At 39.0% G+C, this 17056-nt stretch overlaps 3 protein-coding genes across 3 annotated transcripts; 1 reads left to right on the top strand and 2 right to left on the bottom strand.

The window, feature by feature from the left end:
• Window positions 1-2572: 2572 nt before the first annotated feature.
• Window positions 2573-9865, top strand: adnp2b (ADNP homeobox 2b). Its single transcript, XM_020631646.3, has 4 exons — window positions 2573-2868; window positions 3902-4023; window positions 5634-5738; window positions 5998-9865. Exons 2-4 carry the CDS (start codon window positions 3916-3918, stop codon window positions 8719-8721), a joined length of 2937 nt encoding a protein of 978 aa, XP_020487302.1. The 5' UTR covers window positions 2573-2868; window positions 3902-3915; the 3' UTR covers window positions 8722-9865.
• A 146-nt stretch (window positions 9866-10011) lies between these two features.
• ggcta (gamma-glutamylcyclotransferase a) lies at window positions 10012-12394 on the bottom strand. Its single transcript, XM_020631647.3, has 4 exons — window positions 12112-12394; window positions 10874-11019; window positions 10646-10778; window positions 10012-10541 (listed from the first exon to the last, which is right to left on the bottom strand). The coding sequence occupies exons 1-4, from the start codon at window positions 12226-12228 to the stop codon at window positions 10416-10418; spliced, it is 522 nt and encodes a 173-aa protein (XP_020487303.1). The 5' UTR covers window positions 12229-12394; the 3' UTR covers window positions 10012-10415.
• Window positions 12395-13853: 1459 nt separating this feature from the next.
• On the bottom strand, window positions 13854-17027 carry snrpd1 (small nuclear ribonucleoprotein D1 polypeptide). The gene is made up of 4 exons (XM_020631709.3): window positions 16872-17027; window positions 16138-16214; window positions 14908-15099; window positions 13854-14072 (listed from the first exon to the last, which is right to left on the bottom strand). The coding sequence occupies exons 1-4, from the start codon at window positions 16883-16885 to the stop codon at window positions 13996-13998; spliced, it is 360 nt and encodes a 119-aa protein (XP_020487365.1). The 5' UTR covers window positions 16886-17027; the 3' UTR covers window positions 13854-13995.
• Window positions 17028-17056: the final 29 nt, after the last annotated feature.

Below are 17056 nucleotides of genomic sequence, written 5' to 3'. Positions count from 1 at the left end.
CATCTTGTCTGTGTCATCATTGGAGGTGTGTTCTTGATAGTTTTATAAATGTCAGCCAACAAATCAAAGCCATATGCTTCTGATCGGCTTTGGAGTTTTGCCAAGCGAGTGTTTTTATTTGTACATCAGTTCAGTGTCCTGAAAAGAAGCGAGGGCTTCATATGCAGGCAGGACTGAAAACTTCTCTGCTGTTGATGTATTCAAAAGTAAATCATTAACCACAAGAACATGTACATTATGGAGTCATTCAAATTAGGTGAATCATCTTTACCTACACTCAACACACAAATGAATAAGAAGTTGTACCAAGAACATTTTCTGTTTCAGCTTAAATGGCTGTACATTTTCTCATGGCTTCTGATTCTATACTCTTTGTTTAAAACCAGAGTATTTGTAGGGATGCTATTGTATCCCAAAAAGTAAAAATTTTAAGGTTAGATAAATAGTAAAATGGCAGAGATATTAAACCAAATCTGTGGCCAGAATTCAGCATTTAAACAATGAGACTGGCTGCATTGATTGTTCCATTCTTGAACGCATTGATGACAAAAACAAAAGAAATACTTCTGTTGCTTCCTGTAAAAAAGATCCACATGTAAAGTTTGTCATCTCCACCTCTTGCCCCTCTTAACTTATTTGATCTATTTTAATGTCCAATCCCTTTTCAGACATAACAGCACACGTAACAAGGCGATCACTAGGATACAACTAGGATATAAAACTAGTTTTCTATTAATATACAAGATAGCCTGAGCTGTTGTTCCCTCTAATCCTCAACTAGTTACGATCCAAAGGTCAGAAGAATGTGGGAATGCATAATGAAGTTGTTTTCTTCCTTCAGAGATGACTGCCTCAAAATAAATGACACCCCCCTCCCCCTCCCCCCTAACAGATTTATGTTGTTGTATGTGAGAGTGGATGCCAACTCGAGGGAAATCTGTCTCTAGGAGGAGCCATTATGGCTCACGTTGAGTTTAGGGTTTAAGTGTTTGTTAGGGATGACTTGTATATGTGAGACAATATGACTAAGGAAATAGTAAAATAATGGATGTCACCATGTCAATGGGTGAAATGAATTGTTGTTATGATGATGATAGTAAAAATATAGAGAACATTTGAGTCTGCCAGGAGCAATGCTCCCATTCCTGCACATCTCAACACATCAGAGTAGTATAGTAACAAAAAAGACCTACATGGTAACAACATAAAGGGCATAGACAGATGCATGTGTTGCTCTTTGGGATCACATTCATTTTCAGTAAGACTGTACATAACTGAACTGTAAGTGGTTGATTCTGATAGGTTTGATTAATTAATGTTATTTTGAATAGAGGGAATCTCTCAGATGTCTGATGAGAGCAGTTGTTCTTGAAACATATTTTGTAAGTGATAACTTTACAGTTTCAGGTCAGAACCAGCCCAACGTGTCTGTGATGTGAATAATTACTCCTCTTTAGTGCATAGGAATATAACTGTGTCTAAGGGTTTTCTTCTGTTTACCAAAGGAAGTACATGATAATGGCATGCTTTGTATTTGCAGATGGCTCAACAGTCAATTGGATCTCGTTCATCAATCTTTTTTTTTATTTTTTTTATCTTTGATCTATATTATCTTTCATCATTAAAATATAACTTTTATTATATTTAAACATAATCTGTCATCAGTCTTGCATCAAAGTTAGAATTTGACAGAAGGGGCAAACTGTGATGGATAATTACTGCGTAAATCTGGTGTAGACTAAAGTATGGTCTGAACCACTGGAGTCACAGTACAGGTAGAGCTAACAAACGATTCAGTCGTCAAAATGGCTTAAGATTGGTAACGTGAGAAATTTTAGGTCAAAAGTACAAAGAAGGACATTTAGATAAAGTATCGCTACCTTGTACGTTTAAAAGACAAAATGAGCAGTTATGGGCCGTAATTTGAACAGGTGGCTCCGGTTTTGCTCACTTAGAGGAAGAGTGGACACGTTTGTCGCTAAGAAAGTTGAATGCGAAATGTTTAACCTGGAAAAATATTCGAATATTCGACTTTCAAAACTAGGCATCACTTAACATTAAAATTTGTCAAAAAAAGGTTAGTTATCGATATACATAACTTTGGAAAAGTAGCTAGCTATTTTTCCTTTTTTTGTTATTGGTCAACATTAAACAAATTGTAACTTTAAAATATGCTAGCTAAAACATCTGTAGGCTAAGAATTTACCTTCATCTCCCATCAAAATGGTGGTCCATTTCAATTGGATGTGAAAAGTAGCATGATATGACATCACACTCTAAGGACCACCCATTTAGCTCATTTTCTCGAAGGCTTATTGGTTAGTCTTAGTACTGTACCACGTGACTGACACTGTAGCCACGCCCCCATGCCTAGCTATTTGTTGTTTGGAACAAGTGTCCAATTAACAAGTCAGTAAACACGTGAAATTCAAAGAGATAGTGATGAAAGTGATCACCTCAAGCTGTGAAACTACAAGTTTGAGTGTTTGTGAAAGAACAGACAGTGATTTAGTTTTGGGACTGAGAACTCTCCTATTGGTCAGTTTGTCCTGTATGCAAATGAGGGCTGCTACGTCAGATCCTGAACCTGTGCGCCATTTTTTCCTCAATAGGGGAAGAAAGGGACAAAAGCTAGACCAAAATTAACTTATCTTTACAAACCCCACCTTTCACATAAGACTTCACCCTTCATACCTCGGTGTGTGTAGACAGATGCAGCTGCTCGGATGAGCCTCTGCGTGCAGCCCCAGTAGCACACGCAGCTTACGGACACGCACAGTTGAGGGCCGGCGGAAGTGGAAAACGGTAGCCCTGTTGGAGGAGGCACAGCGACTACTAACGTTAACCTACGCCGAAAGATTGGACGAGGTAAATATCGTAGAGGAGGCTGTGGGCATCGTCAAGTGGGAAGACGCAGCATGGTTTAGTGACACGGCTCGTCGTTGTCGGCGTGCTGCCAGGATCTGTAAAAAGACTCCACTCACACAAACACACACTGAAGTGTTAGCATGGGGTAGCAGCAGTGTGAAATGACAGGTTGTTCATCTGTAGACATTTAACATCAGAATGCACACTGTGGACCCGCCGGAGGAATATTGTTTTCTGACACATCTGGAAAAAGTCAAATCATTATTTATACAGTTGTGCAGAGTGAGATCAGCTGTTGCATAGAAGCATAACATCGCATTGCCTGTGCAGACATAATATTCATCATGTGCAGCCATGCTGTTGTTTTCTTTCAGAGTTTACTACTTTATAACCTCATAATTACGATCATTCAATCTCGGTAAGTTTTGTGTTGCCAGCAGTTTAACGTGATATAATGGCAAACCTTATAATCTTAACACTTAGTAACTTACTTTAATAACAGAATGACCTGATGGGCTCATGTGTACTGGTCTGTTTGTCTTTACATTGAACACATCATCTGAGTTTGTGTCTGTAGTAGTGCATGCCTTTTACTGTTCTTCCATTATGCAGTAGAAAATTGTGGTCGCTTTGTTGGCCATGGCCAGGAAATATGTCAACAACATCGTGATATACATATTATATATAATATAATAATAGACATATTATTCATAGGGCTGCAAATAACGATTTTATTTAACCAGTTTGCCATTAAGTTCATATATATGTCAAAAGGAATTTATAGAAAATGTATAGAAAGCCAAATGTGATGTCTGAAGTTTGCACCTTTTTTTTTTTTTCCCAGTTAACAAAGCATCTTCATTTACCATCAAACATAACAAAAAACAGTTTGAAGAAGCTTTTAAACAGGGCGTAAAAGATAAATAGATTATCAAAACAGTTGATTAATTGTTGTAACCCTGTTTAACTGATGCATTATTACAATTGTATACTCCCAACTTATGAGAAATAAACACTTGTTTTCTTTTGCAAGGCCTGTAAAAAACAATGTATCAGCTTCCAGTTGGAAATATTGAGAAGATCCGAAAGGCAAGGAAGGCCGTGAAAAACATCCTGACTGAGATAGGACTTGAAGACTGCCAAAACCTGCTGAAGGTATGTGTACTGTTGTATATTCGAAGATTCTTTCTTAAAGTTGCAATATTATCATCAGATTTCATTTGTTTAATCTTTAATCATGCATGTCTTACACTGACCAACATAATACCCCAGTATCTGGCCCAGTGCAGATTATTGGTGCTGTTTGTTCTCACTAGCGGTGGGTGTCACCAGACGCGATACGATATTATCACGATACTTGAGTCCTGATCCGATATTATTGCGAGTTTAAACATTTTGCAATATGCTAATAACTGCAATACAATATATTGCGTTAACTAATGATAATAACTAATAACTTTTTTAACTGTAGTTTAATTGCAGTAATTATTAACGATGCGACTTGTTCAAAATGAATTGTGCAACCCCTTCAGCAATTAAAAAAACAAAAAACAAAATTTTTATACTAATATAATAAAGTATCCATACTTGGCGGCCATGAGATGATATAATATCGCCATGCAAAATATCGCGATACTATGCTGTATCGATCTTTTCCTCTAGTTCTCACATCCGGTGTCAAAGCCTGCTGCCAATACTTAACGCTGTCTATGAGAAAGTCCCTCCCTAACTTATAGTGAAGTTGCAGAATGTTTTGTTGTTGATGTTGCTTATAGTTCAGTTCATCCATTAAAATGCTAAATGCATGTTTTTTTCTTAGGGTTTTGCTTATAGTAAAACAAAGTATAACAGTATAGAAAACATGGCTCATCTGCATTAGGCCTACAGTTTGTAAGACAATTAACAACAAGGTATTTAAAAAAGGAAAGTTATGCTGACTTTGCTGAATATACAACATTCATACTCATCTGTTCAACATTAAACATTCAATCCATTAATACATTGGCAAACAAACTCCACACTAAGTGCAGCAACAGCCTCCCAGTTGAAATAGTTTCTAGATAAATTAACATTGGATCAGATTTCAATTGATGTAGTCAGTCACACATAGATTTCTTTCTTGGGTTGTTATGGCAACAAGTGGGATTGGATGGTCTGATGTTGTGTCTACTGTTTGTGGTATTGTTTATTTCTTACATGGATATGCTGACCCATCTTTCCTTGTCAGATATTTTGAAGTATTTAGATATTCATATTTGAATATTTGTCATTATTTTTATGTTTATTATATTTGATCCGAACCTCCTCCCAAAACAACACGTCAGTAAACTGATAGAAAACCAGCCAATAACTCTAAAACCTCATGAAACTGGTCTGGATGGGTTTTTATTGACATGCAGACATTTTACTCTTGTGATATATGACATCATAACAACTCAGATATTAACAGTGTTTGTTGTTTCTCCTCAACATTTATCTGATTGCTCTAAGTGCTAAATGTTGTTTTATACAAGCATCATATTGTACATCATGTGACTCCACCTACAAGTAATGAAGTTGAATACAATCTCAATCAATAGCATGAGGATTTTGTTAAAAATGTACTTGAAAGTTGGCATGTAACTTCAAGGTGATTTCAGAAGACAATTTAGCTTTCTTTTAATTTCTATTCTTATTCTCAAAAATCATTTGGCAGAACTTTATTTGTGTCATCGGAATCCTTCATTATTCTTTCTTTTTTTTGTGTGTGTGTGTTTACTTTGCAGGATCTAAATGAAAGCTCGGAGAAAAACTCAGATGAAGGTGACATCTTTCAAGAAACTGAGTGGGTTGATTTCACTGATGGATACAATGGCAGACTATATAAGAAGGTCAGTGTTCCAATAATAAACACCTTCTACTGAAAAGATTATTTCCAAGTTTGAGTTTATTTTTTATTTTTTTAAATGATTTAAAATGTTAATGAACTTTTAGTTAACAAATGTCTACCTTGTGGTATAAGTTTCAGATACAGTAAGGTTTCAGATGTGTAGGTTAGCATGACTGTAACATCTGTACTGACTGTGCAAAAGAACATTGTTTATTGATATAAACTGAAATAACCGGCTGTTTCTGTTTCTTTCCATTTAGTGGCCTTATCGGTCGCGATCTTTGTGCTGTAACCTGTGCAAGTACTCCACTAAAAACATCTACAACTTCAGGACCCACGTCACTCGCTGTCATAAATATGTACAGTCCTTCTGTTCGCTCGCACCCTGTTCTCAGTGCCTCTTCATCAGCCACCCTAAGGTGGTCAAGAAGCACATGATGTTCTTTCACACCAAACTAGCCAATCATGTACAACCAGCAAGGGAAGGACCTGCACTCAACCACCGTGGGAATGAGAGGTATCAATGCAGAAAATGTGGATTTCCAGCCTCTTCCATCTTCATGTTGAAGAAACACATCATCCTCAAGCACCTGGAGAGAATGGCAGAACAGTTTATCGGTTACAGATTACACCTTCAAGGCACCACATCTATAAAGATCCACTGCTGCAAGGTGTGTAGGGTGAACACTGGGACCCTTGACCAAATGTTGCATCACATGCTGGTGGAGCCATCGCACTATGCAGTGAGCACACAAGTACAGAGCTTAATTTTTGAGAACAAGAACTATACCATGAAATCAACTCCGAACGGGAATGGGTTGTTTGTGACTTTCCCAAGTATCGCTCCTAAGCCGCAAACAACTCAAATGTTCAACAGTAAGTCTTTGGTGCTGCCAAGTAACGGCCAACCTGCTGGGACTGTGGTAACGTTACAGCAACTAACAGGGAGTACAAACAGTACGACTCTGATCTGTGCCCCTGGGACCAACCAAGCTTTCTTACCCCCCCAGGCATCAGCGCTGGTGCAGCTAGCTAGTGCTGAGGCTAAAGGTTTGCTCCAGCCTGGTGCCACGATCGCCCTCAGAAGTGCTTTGCCCCAAGGGCCATCAATGGTCCAGCTTCCAACAGTGTCTAACGTGTCTCTCAAACAGGCATCAATGGCTCTGGCTCCTCCTTCTTCTCAAGCACAACAGGCTCCACAAGCACAGCAAATCCTTCTCCAAACTGGAATGCAGGCCAGCTTAACAAGTGGACCAGTATCGAAACCAGGTATGGTCACACAAAATGTATCAACCAACCAAATCACCCTACAAGGTACCATGTTGACTTCACAGTCTCTGTTGAGTCACCTGATCCCGACCGGCAACAGAATGAACGGCATGCCCACATACACTTTTGCTCCGCTGCAGGTAGCAGTGCCAGGAAATCAGAATACAAATACCCCTCTCAAGCCGATCGAGCAGACAAGTAACTCCTCACCACAAACCAAGAAATGGATTACCTGTCCACTTTGCAATGAACTTTTCCCCTCCAATGTCTTTGATATCCACACAGAAGTGGCTCACCAGACAAAATCCACCTCAGCCAAGTCAGAGAGTGTGGCGGCAAGAGCAGCCTTCTTAAAGAAAATGCCAGACAAAACTGTCAAATGTCTCACGTGCAAAATTCTACTATCAGAAAAAAGTGTCTTCCAACATCTACTCCATGGCCTGAATTGTTTGTACTGCTCGGCTTTGTTCTTTTCAATCAGACAGCTCGCTGAGCATGTTAAGATACACAATCCCTCGAGCAAGGCATACTGTGATTTCCTGAGACAGAAGTACAGGGTCTACACAAAGGGCTCTGGAATCCTGTTTCCTTACTTTGACGTCAACACAACCGCACCCAAAGAAGTTCTCGGAGACGTCGAGGTAAATCTCGCCCTGGTCACGAATTCACTCGACCTCATCTTCTTTAAGTTGCAGCCCACCAGTCAGCCAGAAATATGTCCAGCGCCCTTGAAAATAAACAGCACGTACTGTCCCTTCTGTGATGAAAAGTTTCAGAGCGAGTCCCAACACCTGCAGCACCTGAAAGAAAAACATTTTGTGGCACCTACCATTCATGCCATACTCAAGACAGAGGCTTTCAAGTGCATATACTGCAACGGTGTGTACACAGGAAAGGTCACCCAGCAGGCCGTGATGCTCCACATTCAGCGATGCCGCTGTTCACCAAAGCAACCACAGCCACAACTCCCCAAGGCAGCACCGGCACAACCCCAGCCACCGCCAAAACTAGTTCAGCAGCTCAGCCAGCCTTCCGGACTCTACTTTCTCCAAGTGCCACAAGGAATGACAGTGAAACAAGCTCTGGCTCCAGCGCGAGTGATTCCACCGGTGCTCGCTGCCAGGCCTGCAGAGTCAGCAGCAGAGATTCAGTCCAAGCAAAGGCTGGAGGCCGCGTTGAAGGAGGTCATCCAGGCTAATAAACGAGAGAGGGAGGAAAGGGCAGCCATGCGTAGGAAGCGAGAGCAGCAGAGGTTATTGCCCCCACCAGAGCCTGTGATTCACGTCGACCCCACAGTCAAGCTAGCGTTGGAGCCAACACCAGTGGAGCGCCGCAGCAGCGAGGAGCGCAGAGATTTCATATCCAAATACTTCAACACAAACCCTTACGCCAACAAAGCCGAGTCTGATGAGCTGTGCAAGAGGCTGTCAGTCACAAAAGCCGAGCTGGCAGCTCTCTTCAGCAAGAAGCGCAGCAAGTGCATGAAGAGTCTCAAGAGCAACTCGGCGGCCATTCTCCTCGGATTCAACATGAAAGAACTGAACAAAGTCAAGCACAACCTCCTCGTTCCAGAGCCACCTACAGCAGATACTATAGAGCTTGCAGATGCAACGGAGTCGATGGAAAAGAGTGAAGATGGACCAGAAGCTATGGATGACAGTGGAAATGTTAAGGTTTCAGGCGGGGAACAGGTGGAGCAGATGGAATGTGTTTAGAAGATGGAAATGACCTGAAAACGGCAAATAATGCAAATGCTGCTATCCCTAATTTAAAACAGAATAAAACTCTGATACTTTAATGACGGCCTCTTGTGTTGATAGTTAATAGAGAAGTTCATTATGCAGTGTACACAGTGTATTCCCCAGCATACAGTTACCTGAAAGTGAGGGCAGTTTGTTAATGTAGCCTCCATTAATAGTGCTTTTCTTTTTCAGTACGCTGTTGGTGGTTCATATTCTAATTTTCACATTTATACAAAGCCACGTTACAATGCTCTTTAAGACAAAATAATCAAAAACAGATTTGTTGTCTGTAAGATATTATGGTGTCAGTAGTATTTAGCTGGTTACAATCCCTCATATTTTAATCATACTGACTTCAACTAAAGCACTGATTCACTCCTGTTAAATCCTTCCTTTTTTGCCCCCTTTATTTAAGCCCCTTTGGAAAAGAAAAGTGATTTGGTACATCATCGCTTGTCTGCTGATATCCAGATTTACTTGCACCCATTGACATAAAGTTGATTTTATATTATATTGTGCTTTCTTTTTGTGCATTTGTCTTTGTTTAATACACTTGGACCTATCTCTGTCTTGTGTACAGCTATGTTTTTTGGTTTTCTCATTTTCACAAGGCTCCCTCCTCTACATTTGAACAGTTTGAGCGAGGGAGGAATGATTTCTGGTTATCTAGCGAGTGTTCACGTTACAGTTTTGAATCCAGATTTTGGAGAATGTACACATTTTCCAACATTACAAGTTTTGGAGAATAACTAGAGCTGATGAACACGTGGTTGTCTCAAATCCAAAGTTGCCTGCATGAGCATTTAATTCATCAGATGAAAGTATGAGTTGTGCCATTGTGAAGCCTACATATACTTGTAGGCATTTATCTAGACATTTAACAAAGCATACAAAACAATGATTGGGTGTTCCACATATATCTTCTTTTCTCCTGACTGCTGTTTTGTTTTGTACTTTATTTGTATTTTCTATAATTCCAGGAGGAGCAACAATGTTGGGAGTGGTACTTATTCTCATTCTGTCCAAGTCCATTGAGTTATAAAAAATAAAGTGGGTTTCTTTTACATAATAATTCATTCATTTTGTTTTTCATTTCCTAATAAAAAATATGTAAAGCCAGCTGTGTTAGAGCATCCTAATGTGTTTGTTCCTTGTGCTACTATAATGTTGAAATAAGTGGAAAATTCTCATTACTTCTTAATCAGCAGAAAAAGAAAATAGTTGTTACGGTCACATTAAAAGGACTCCACTTGAAGGCTGAAAGACGTTCATATCAGTGTTTAATACACTCCTTAGAAATAATGGAAGACAATTATCTGCCAACAATGTACATTTTAGTTTCTAACATTTGTCAACATACTTCTTGGAAAAAAGTGCTCAATGGCAGCTCCAAGTTAAAGATCAAATGGACACAGCCAAACAAGTCATCATACTGTAAGTGCATGTTGTATTTACTTCTGGTTACATATTGTTGCCGTGACGATGTCTTGACCTTTAAAGTCGTGACTAAGAGGTTTTTTTTCTATCCTATTAACTAGAACACACTTCATTGTATACTACTGTTTGTAACATTCAACTATAATCAGTGCACTATTACATCATCATAATATAATGACGTCACGTGTAATTTGTCATCTAATGTTTCCAAAGTCAACAACAGTGAATTTCTAACTCATTGCAGGTCTGATTTGATCAAGGATTGAGGGGCCACTGTAGTTGTTCGTTGGAATGGCCTCCAGCTTTTTCATATACTCCACAGGTAGTCCGTTTTGCTCTGCACCTAGACACACCACCTTAATGATAAAGAGAGAAAGAAATGCAGTGAGGCTAACACGTTGATTTAGCCACAAAAACATTGGTTTGTGTTGTCTGTGGATCAGTGTCAACATGCTCACACCTCTTTGTACTGAGGAGAGGGAGGACTGGGATGGAAATTGTTCATCTGGTAAGTCCTGCAGAGCATCAGGCCTTTATCAGTCTCAACTGAAACCTCCAGTGGAGAGTACAGTCCCAGGCTCACCCCTTCTTGTCTGATGAAACATTAAGATGAAAGAGAATGTGTTGGTTAAAATGACAAACATTAACTCCTGAACTGGTTGACGGCTGGCTGTTTATGCTTTCTCACTTGTCTAAGGTTGTGATATGTTCATCGCTCAAAGTCCAGATAACCCCCCATACTTCGCTTCCAGGACGGGAGAGGATTGTTGCAACTCCTCCATGCCAAGAGTTCTTCGCATCTTGCGCCCACAGGCCAAAGTCCAGCTCATAGTCCTGAACACAAACAGGGGACAGTGAGTTATGGACAATAAGATATTGATATTGATGAAGCATTGTGTATTTCAAACAAAAATGTCTTTCATTTCACTGGGACGTAAAGAGTAGTGCTTTGTTTGTTTCAGCAATACCACAGTGAGTTTAGTTTTCTGTTAGATATCACAGCTGGAGGACACTCAGGCCCTGTTGTTGCAGGTGGCCATGAAAAGATGAGACTAAGCTGAATTCACGGCAGTCATTTTAAACCTTTGACAGCAAACTGGTATTCCTCTAGATCAGTGGTGTCCAAACTTTATTTCTTAGAAATGTTAGAATCGCTCGCGGGCCACAGGTTTTGTTTTTTAAAATATAGTTGGAAAAATAGTTAGGCTTTGTAGATCAGAATCAAAAGGCTCGCTAAAGAAACCCTTTAATAAAAGGAAATCCAATATTTTGATTTCTTCGTTCCACTTTATTTGTTTATTTTTCTTAGCCTGTAACGTGGTTCATTTTTTTGGGAAAAGCTTTCTGCATTTAGCTCAGGTCATTAAATGGTTAAACAACAGTCTGCTTGTTTGCAAAAACTTTGCATACGTTTTATTTCATAGTTTACAAAATATGGAAAATAGTAAAAGCTGTAAATAAAAAAAAAAATAAAAAAAACAACAACAACATACATGTTACTGAACATTTTCTATTTTAGGAATATTGTTCAGCCCTTGTTAACATGAAAAAAGAAAAATAAGATAATGCGCCAATCTTAATCAAGGCCTCAAAATCTTCTGATTCTTCATTTGAAGTCACGGGCCGCAAAAAATCCCCTCAAGGGCCGCAAATGGCCCTCGGGCCGCACTTTGGACACCCCTGCTCTAGAGGATTTATCTCATGGCACATTCACGATCATTAAGCGAGCTGTGCTGCGTTCAAGATGTGTTAGTACTATAGTATAGTACTCTTAACACTATTGTTCTTTAATATCTACAGTACATGCGGTTCTCTTTAAATAATGAATTAATGAATAAACGGAGAACTACTGACAGGTGCTTTATTTGTATATCTGACTTAATACAGTTGCTACAAAATAGAGCTATTGCACTAACAGTAAGTTACCTTCAATCGAGCAGTGGTGAAAAATACCGCCGAGGGGTTAGCAAGCTGCAGTCTTTCCTTCAGCAGGTTGCTTCCAAAAGCGAAATACAGGAATAGACCCTTAGCAACAACAGACATCTTTTCCTTTGGTCAGTCCTGTCGGCTGGACGAGACATAAGAGCTAAAACTTAAATATTAACAGGGACGTCTGGTTACTGAAGGAGCTGCCCGAAAGCTTACCAGAGACTCTTACAGTGTTGTAGCTGCCTGCCTGGCACTTAAAGGGACAGTCAGTGTAATAAGCAAAGTCATAGTCAAAGAAGGCAGCACCGAAGCACAAGCCCATGACGTAACAAGTGACCCTGGAGTGAGGAAGTGACTGTGTGTGTGTGCGTGCGTGTGTGTGTGTGTGTGTGATAGATGTAAGATAAGAGGCGTCAGACTGGTTATGTTTACTGTGTGTGTGTGGCAAACTCTGTGGCCATACTGTCCATTATCAAGAATAATACAATCACAATGTCAAGATGTTGACTTAACATGTATAAAATGTTACATTACATTAAATAATTTTTTTTACAAGATGTTTACTGGTCTTGTATTGCTTACTTTTACTAAGAGTGAATATAGCTGGCTTAGCGTGTATGAACTGTGGTTTATAATTTAAAATAAACGTACCATAACTTTGGGAAATCAATATTCATAATTAATTAAATGTCATTAAATTAGGTTTAATAGCTAATCATTAGGGTCTCATCCGTCACGCCAGGGGCTTATGTTCTGTGGCTGCATCTCATGGAGGAAGTACATGTTATCCTAAATCTAATCAATCAGCAAACTCTGTGGTCATACTGTCAGTGACGAACTAGAACCGTCCGTTATCAAGAATAATACAGTCACAATGTCAACATGTTGACTTAAACACACAGGTAGACTTCTGAAGCTTTAGATTCAGGTGGTTGAACTGCCTTTTGTCAGAAAATGTTCATATTATGTGAATGAGATAAAATGATAAAGCTGTAAAATACTCTTCACCTGCACACCCTTTGGGTCTGTCATCAAGACCCCTCAATCAAGGAAATATTCATTTCTCCATTTGTAAGCCTGAACATTTTTATAATCCAAGGTTTTGAATTTAAATCCTTTACATTGCCTATTTTAAGTTATTTAGATTTTATGAAATCAGAGGTTAACAAACTTTACCTGTTGGATCTGACTACTATTGAACTATCCTTCTAACAGGTTCAAATACAAAGAGTATATTAAGATTAAATGCTCTCCACGTGACCCTCCAACCTAGAGTCCACATGCACACACAATGCTGACAAACTGAAGCTTCAGTATTAAACCAGCTCTGCATCAGTCAGGAAAACTGTCTGCACCCTAACCCCCTCTCCATTTTTCAAAACCATCTCCAATATTTATCCTAGCATTACTGTTAGGTCTATGCTGTTGGGGCGTCCAAAACATGTTATGGTAAGGTTATTTCATGATTTATCTGAAATATTAGATCTTTAAGTATTGATTTAAAAAACATTTATTGGCGTGTAGACACACAGTTCTGTGGATTTACTAACCGAGGCCCAAATGAGACTCAGGATCTAAAGATAAATGCTGAATGTCAGCTCTGTTAAATTTATTCTCAATCAGTTTAGTGAATACATATTTCTGTGCAAAACACTTTATTTAAATCAGACTATGAAAACAATGTCAGGTTAACAAAATAATCCTTTTACTAAACTGGAAATAATGCAGAGTCAAACCTCTCCTCTTAAGGATTTTAATGTACAAAATGAGAAAAAAACAAAAAATACATGGAAATTCACAAAACGCTCCATCTGAAAAAAGAAAAAAAAAAGATCCTGTACAAACAGTGGGGTTGAGGACGGCAGATGTTGGGCCTGATGATCATCTCCTTGGCCCGCCACGGCCTCGTCCTCTTCCTCTTCCACGGCCTCGTCCTCTTCCACGCCCCCGTCCAGCCACTGAGAAGACAGAAGAGATGGAGTGAGAAACAGTAGCCAAACATTCACAGCCCGACCAGTTTAACCAGACTTATATTAATTAGTCATGACTTCACTCTTCACACCAAGTGAGTGTCTAAAGTGCCTAAAACCAAAATCAAGATATTTACTGCAGCAATTTCACCTGATCCTATGACATATCCTGTACAACACACACCACCATCAACTATAATGGTTTGGTCAATCAGGAATAAAGTGTGTAGTATAGTTATCAATAATCACTGGTAACTAAGAGCATCCTTTAAATCATTAAAATGCATGAAGGAGCGACATTCATACAGTCTCCTTGTGTCAGCAGGTTGTGTCAGTGATTGTAGTGTTTTTATCTTTGTATGATGCTCTTTCAAATCTAGCTCTCTGTTCCTCTAAAGTTTCCTACTGGTACATCAAGACTGTTGTCGGAATTCATGAAAAAAAAAGTACAAATACACAACTTTTGTATAGACCATAAAACCAACTCAATCTGCGAGTGACAACTTTTCTAGCAGTGCCATGAAGTTGTTGTTTTTGCCTCAATTCATCCTAATTATGTTTAAGTCAAATGTGACCCACAGTGGGTTAAAAACAAACCCTACCCTAACTAGTGTTTAGCAGATAGCTGATTAATAAACAGACACATCTGTGTCACACCTCATACTACACGACCAAACCCAAAAGAGCACCTCCTAATCCTATAGAAACCTTTCATTAGGCCAGACTACACAACTAATACCTTCCAATATCACAAGAGGAAAACACTTGGACTCAGTTATAGTTATCTGTAGTGAACCTGGATGGTTTTTAGGACATTTCTTACCTGCTTCCCTCTTCTTTGACTTGATCTTTGGCTCAATGTCCACCAGCAAAGTATCCAGCGGGAGGCTGTCCGGAAGAATGAAGTAGCGGATGTTGTTACCGCGGATACTCAGTGATTCCAGCTGAGTGGGCTCCCTGTTTTTCAGAGTCATTTTCACCGCTTTCAGGTGAGTGTTCATGCTCACATCAACACCTAAATGAGAACAGAAAGAAGAGGGGATACCGACTTGAACGCACGTCAACAGGTATTCTTATTCACAAATCTGAGAGGGAAATAACTGCAAAGACTCAGAGGTGTATCTCCAGAAGATTTGAACTGACAACATTTTTAAACATTTCCCATTTTTGACCCAAAGCATTAAAAAAAAAATGTAAATATAGGCAATTAAAAATTTTTTTTTTTAAAAACAACGTTTCAGTATTGCATCGTAGTGTTGATCGGGAAAACTGAATTAAAAAGTAGTGACAGAGGGCCCACAAACTGTGTGGCAGCACACTGAAGAGTAAACAGATCAGCCTCTGAACATTGTGTCTTCAGACACAAGAAAGGACATGAAGGTAACACAAGCATTAAAAAAATATATATTGTGGAAATGTATTTATAGAGCAAATAAAATTCTCATCTCAACAATTATTTCAAAGAGTTAAGACGGCGTACTTTAATATTTCACAAGTACATTAGTTAAAGGTCTATAGTGCTTCAATCAGTCTGTGTAGTAAAATGGTCAATGATTCATAGTAAAGGCTGCCACAGCTACGTTTATTATTTACGTTTTATTTTTATTTTTTTATTATTTACATTTTATTTTCATGTACTGCAGGTCAAAAATGATCACAATGATCAATCAAAGTGTAACACTTAAATGCATCAGCAGTGTAGGATGGTTCACGACTTTTATCATTCCACCACAGAAACTGGTCTAAATGTACTTTGTTTAAAAACTGAAGAACAGTCCTGACATAGAGAAGGACAACATACTTTAACACCACCAAAAATCTGCTAAAAGCTGACTTGAATTGATATTTCTTTATGCAATTCAAGTAATGGAGCAGTTTTACCTCAACGAAGGTAAAATATGTATAAACAATGATCTGCTCATTTATTGTTTATAGAGTTTCATCCGGGGCGTTCGGATTAAATTATACTTTACTATGAGTCTAGTCACTTTAACTTGGAATAAAACAAATCAGTATTTTAATAAATATTAAACACACAGCAGATAACACTCACCTGTGATGGTGCCGTGGACCTGGGTGCCATTCTTCAGTTCAATGGTCACAGTCTCATGGCTGAGTTTCATCAAAAATCTGTAAGAGTTAATGAATAAGATTATTAATACGAGCACACAACATTCTCCTTAGTATACGAGCATTATTTCACCATTAATCATTATTAAATGATAAATAATTAACCATTATCCACAAACACTCAAACAAGTCTTCAGTTAGCCGTGTAGCTAACGAGAGCTACCGACTGAAGCTTTCAGCACATACACAAAAAAGTTACTTAAAGAAAGGAAGTTTAAAATACGATTTTCCCATCTTTCAAACATCTGAGGGAGAAGTTACTTAAGGACTAATATATATATATACAGTTTGGTTAAATGGTGTTGTTAATCAGTAAACTGAGCAGACACTAACAAACAGAGGGCCTTCATGAAAGAGATCATTCACGACGGTACACAAGAAAACAATGCAGACATTACAAGCTGCCTTTCTTTACAGCCAAATAAAAACCCTGGATAATAAAGCGACGACTGCAGCAGAGTATGTGCTTATCGGGGTTATTTCAGAGCCTTGTACTCAGTTTTTTGTTTTGTTGCAGAGGTTCATTCATTTCATTCATCGCTTCCCGCCTCCGAAACGTCACCCCGTTTACATCTGTATTCATCCACAAGATTAACAATGTTTTCATCATTTCACATCACAGCACTCGATAAACGGCGACTTCTCACGTCAACTCACCTGACTAGTTTCATGATGGTGATGGATTATAGAGACAAATCCTCCACCGAAGAGAAAAATTACAGCGCGCAAGTGGAAACACAGGCCGCTGTTGTACGATGTACGTTTTTAGTCGCGCGGATACGACGTCATCTAATGAGCGCCGGAGAAGAAAACACGTTACTCACTACAATAGTGCCCCCTAA

The sequence above is a fragment of the Labrus bergylta genome, chromosome 19 (genome assembly GCF_963930695.1).
Source record: "Labrus bergylta chromosome 19, fLabBer1.1, whole genome shotgun sequence".
Lineage (NCBI taxonomy): Eukaryota > Metazoa > Chordata > Actinopteri > Labriformes > Labridae > Labrus > Labrus bergylta.
Note: the sequence above shows the minus strand (reverse complement) of the source record. Positions and strands in the feature narration are given on the sequence as shown.

Bases quoted from the DNA above. Each gene is read 5' to 3' on its own strand.
- ggcta (XM_020631647.3), bottom strand. From the start codon at position 12,228: ATGTCTGTTGTTGCTAAGGGTCTATTCCTGTATTTCGCTTTTGGAAGC. The intron at 11,020-12,111 runs GTAACTTACTGT...GTTTGTGTTCAG, and splicing joins TCACCACTGCTCGATTGAAG to GACTATGAGCTGGACTTTGG. The intron at 10,779-10,873 runs GTGAGAAAGCAT...ATGTTTCATCAG, and splicing joins CATATCACAACCTTAGACAA to ACAAGAAGGGGTGAGCCTGG.
- adnp2b (XM_020631646.3), top strand. From the start codon at position 3,916: ATGTATCAGCTTCCAGTTGGAAATATTGAGAAGATCCGAAAGGCAAGG. The intron at 4,024-5,633 runs GTATGTGTACTG...TTTACTTTGCAG, and splicing joins ACTGCCAAAACCTGCTGAAG to GATCTAAATGAAAGCTCGGA. The intron at 5,739-5,997 runs GTCAGTGTTCCA...CTTTCCATTTAG, and splicing joins ATGGCAGACTATATAAGAAG to TGGCCTTATCGGTCGCGATC.
- snrpd1 (XM_020631709.3), bottom strand. The intron at 15,100-16,137 runs GTGAGTGTTATC...GTTCTCATTTAG, and splicing joins GGTCCACGGCACCATCACAG to GTGTTGATGTGAGCATGAAC. The intron at 14,073-14,907 runs GTAAGAAATGTC...CTGTCTTCTCAG, and splicing joins GTCAAAGAAGAGGGAAGCAG to TGGCTGGACGGGGGCGTGGA.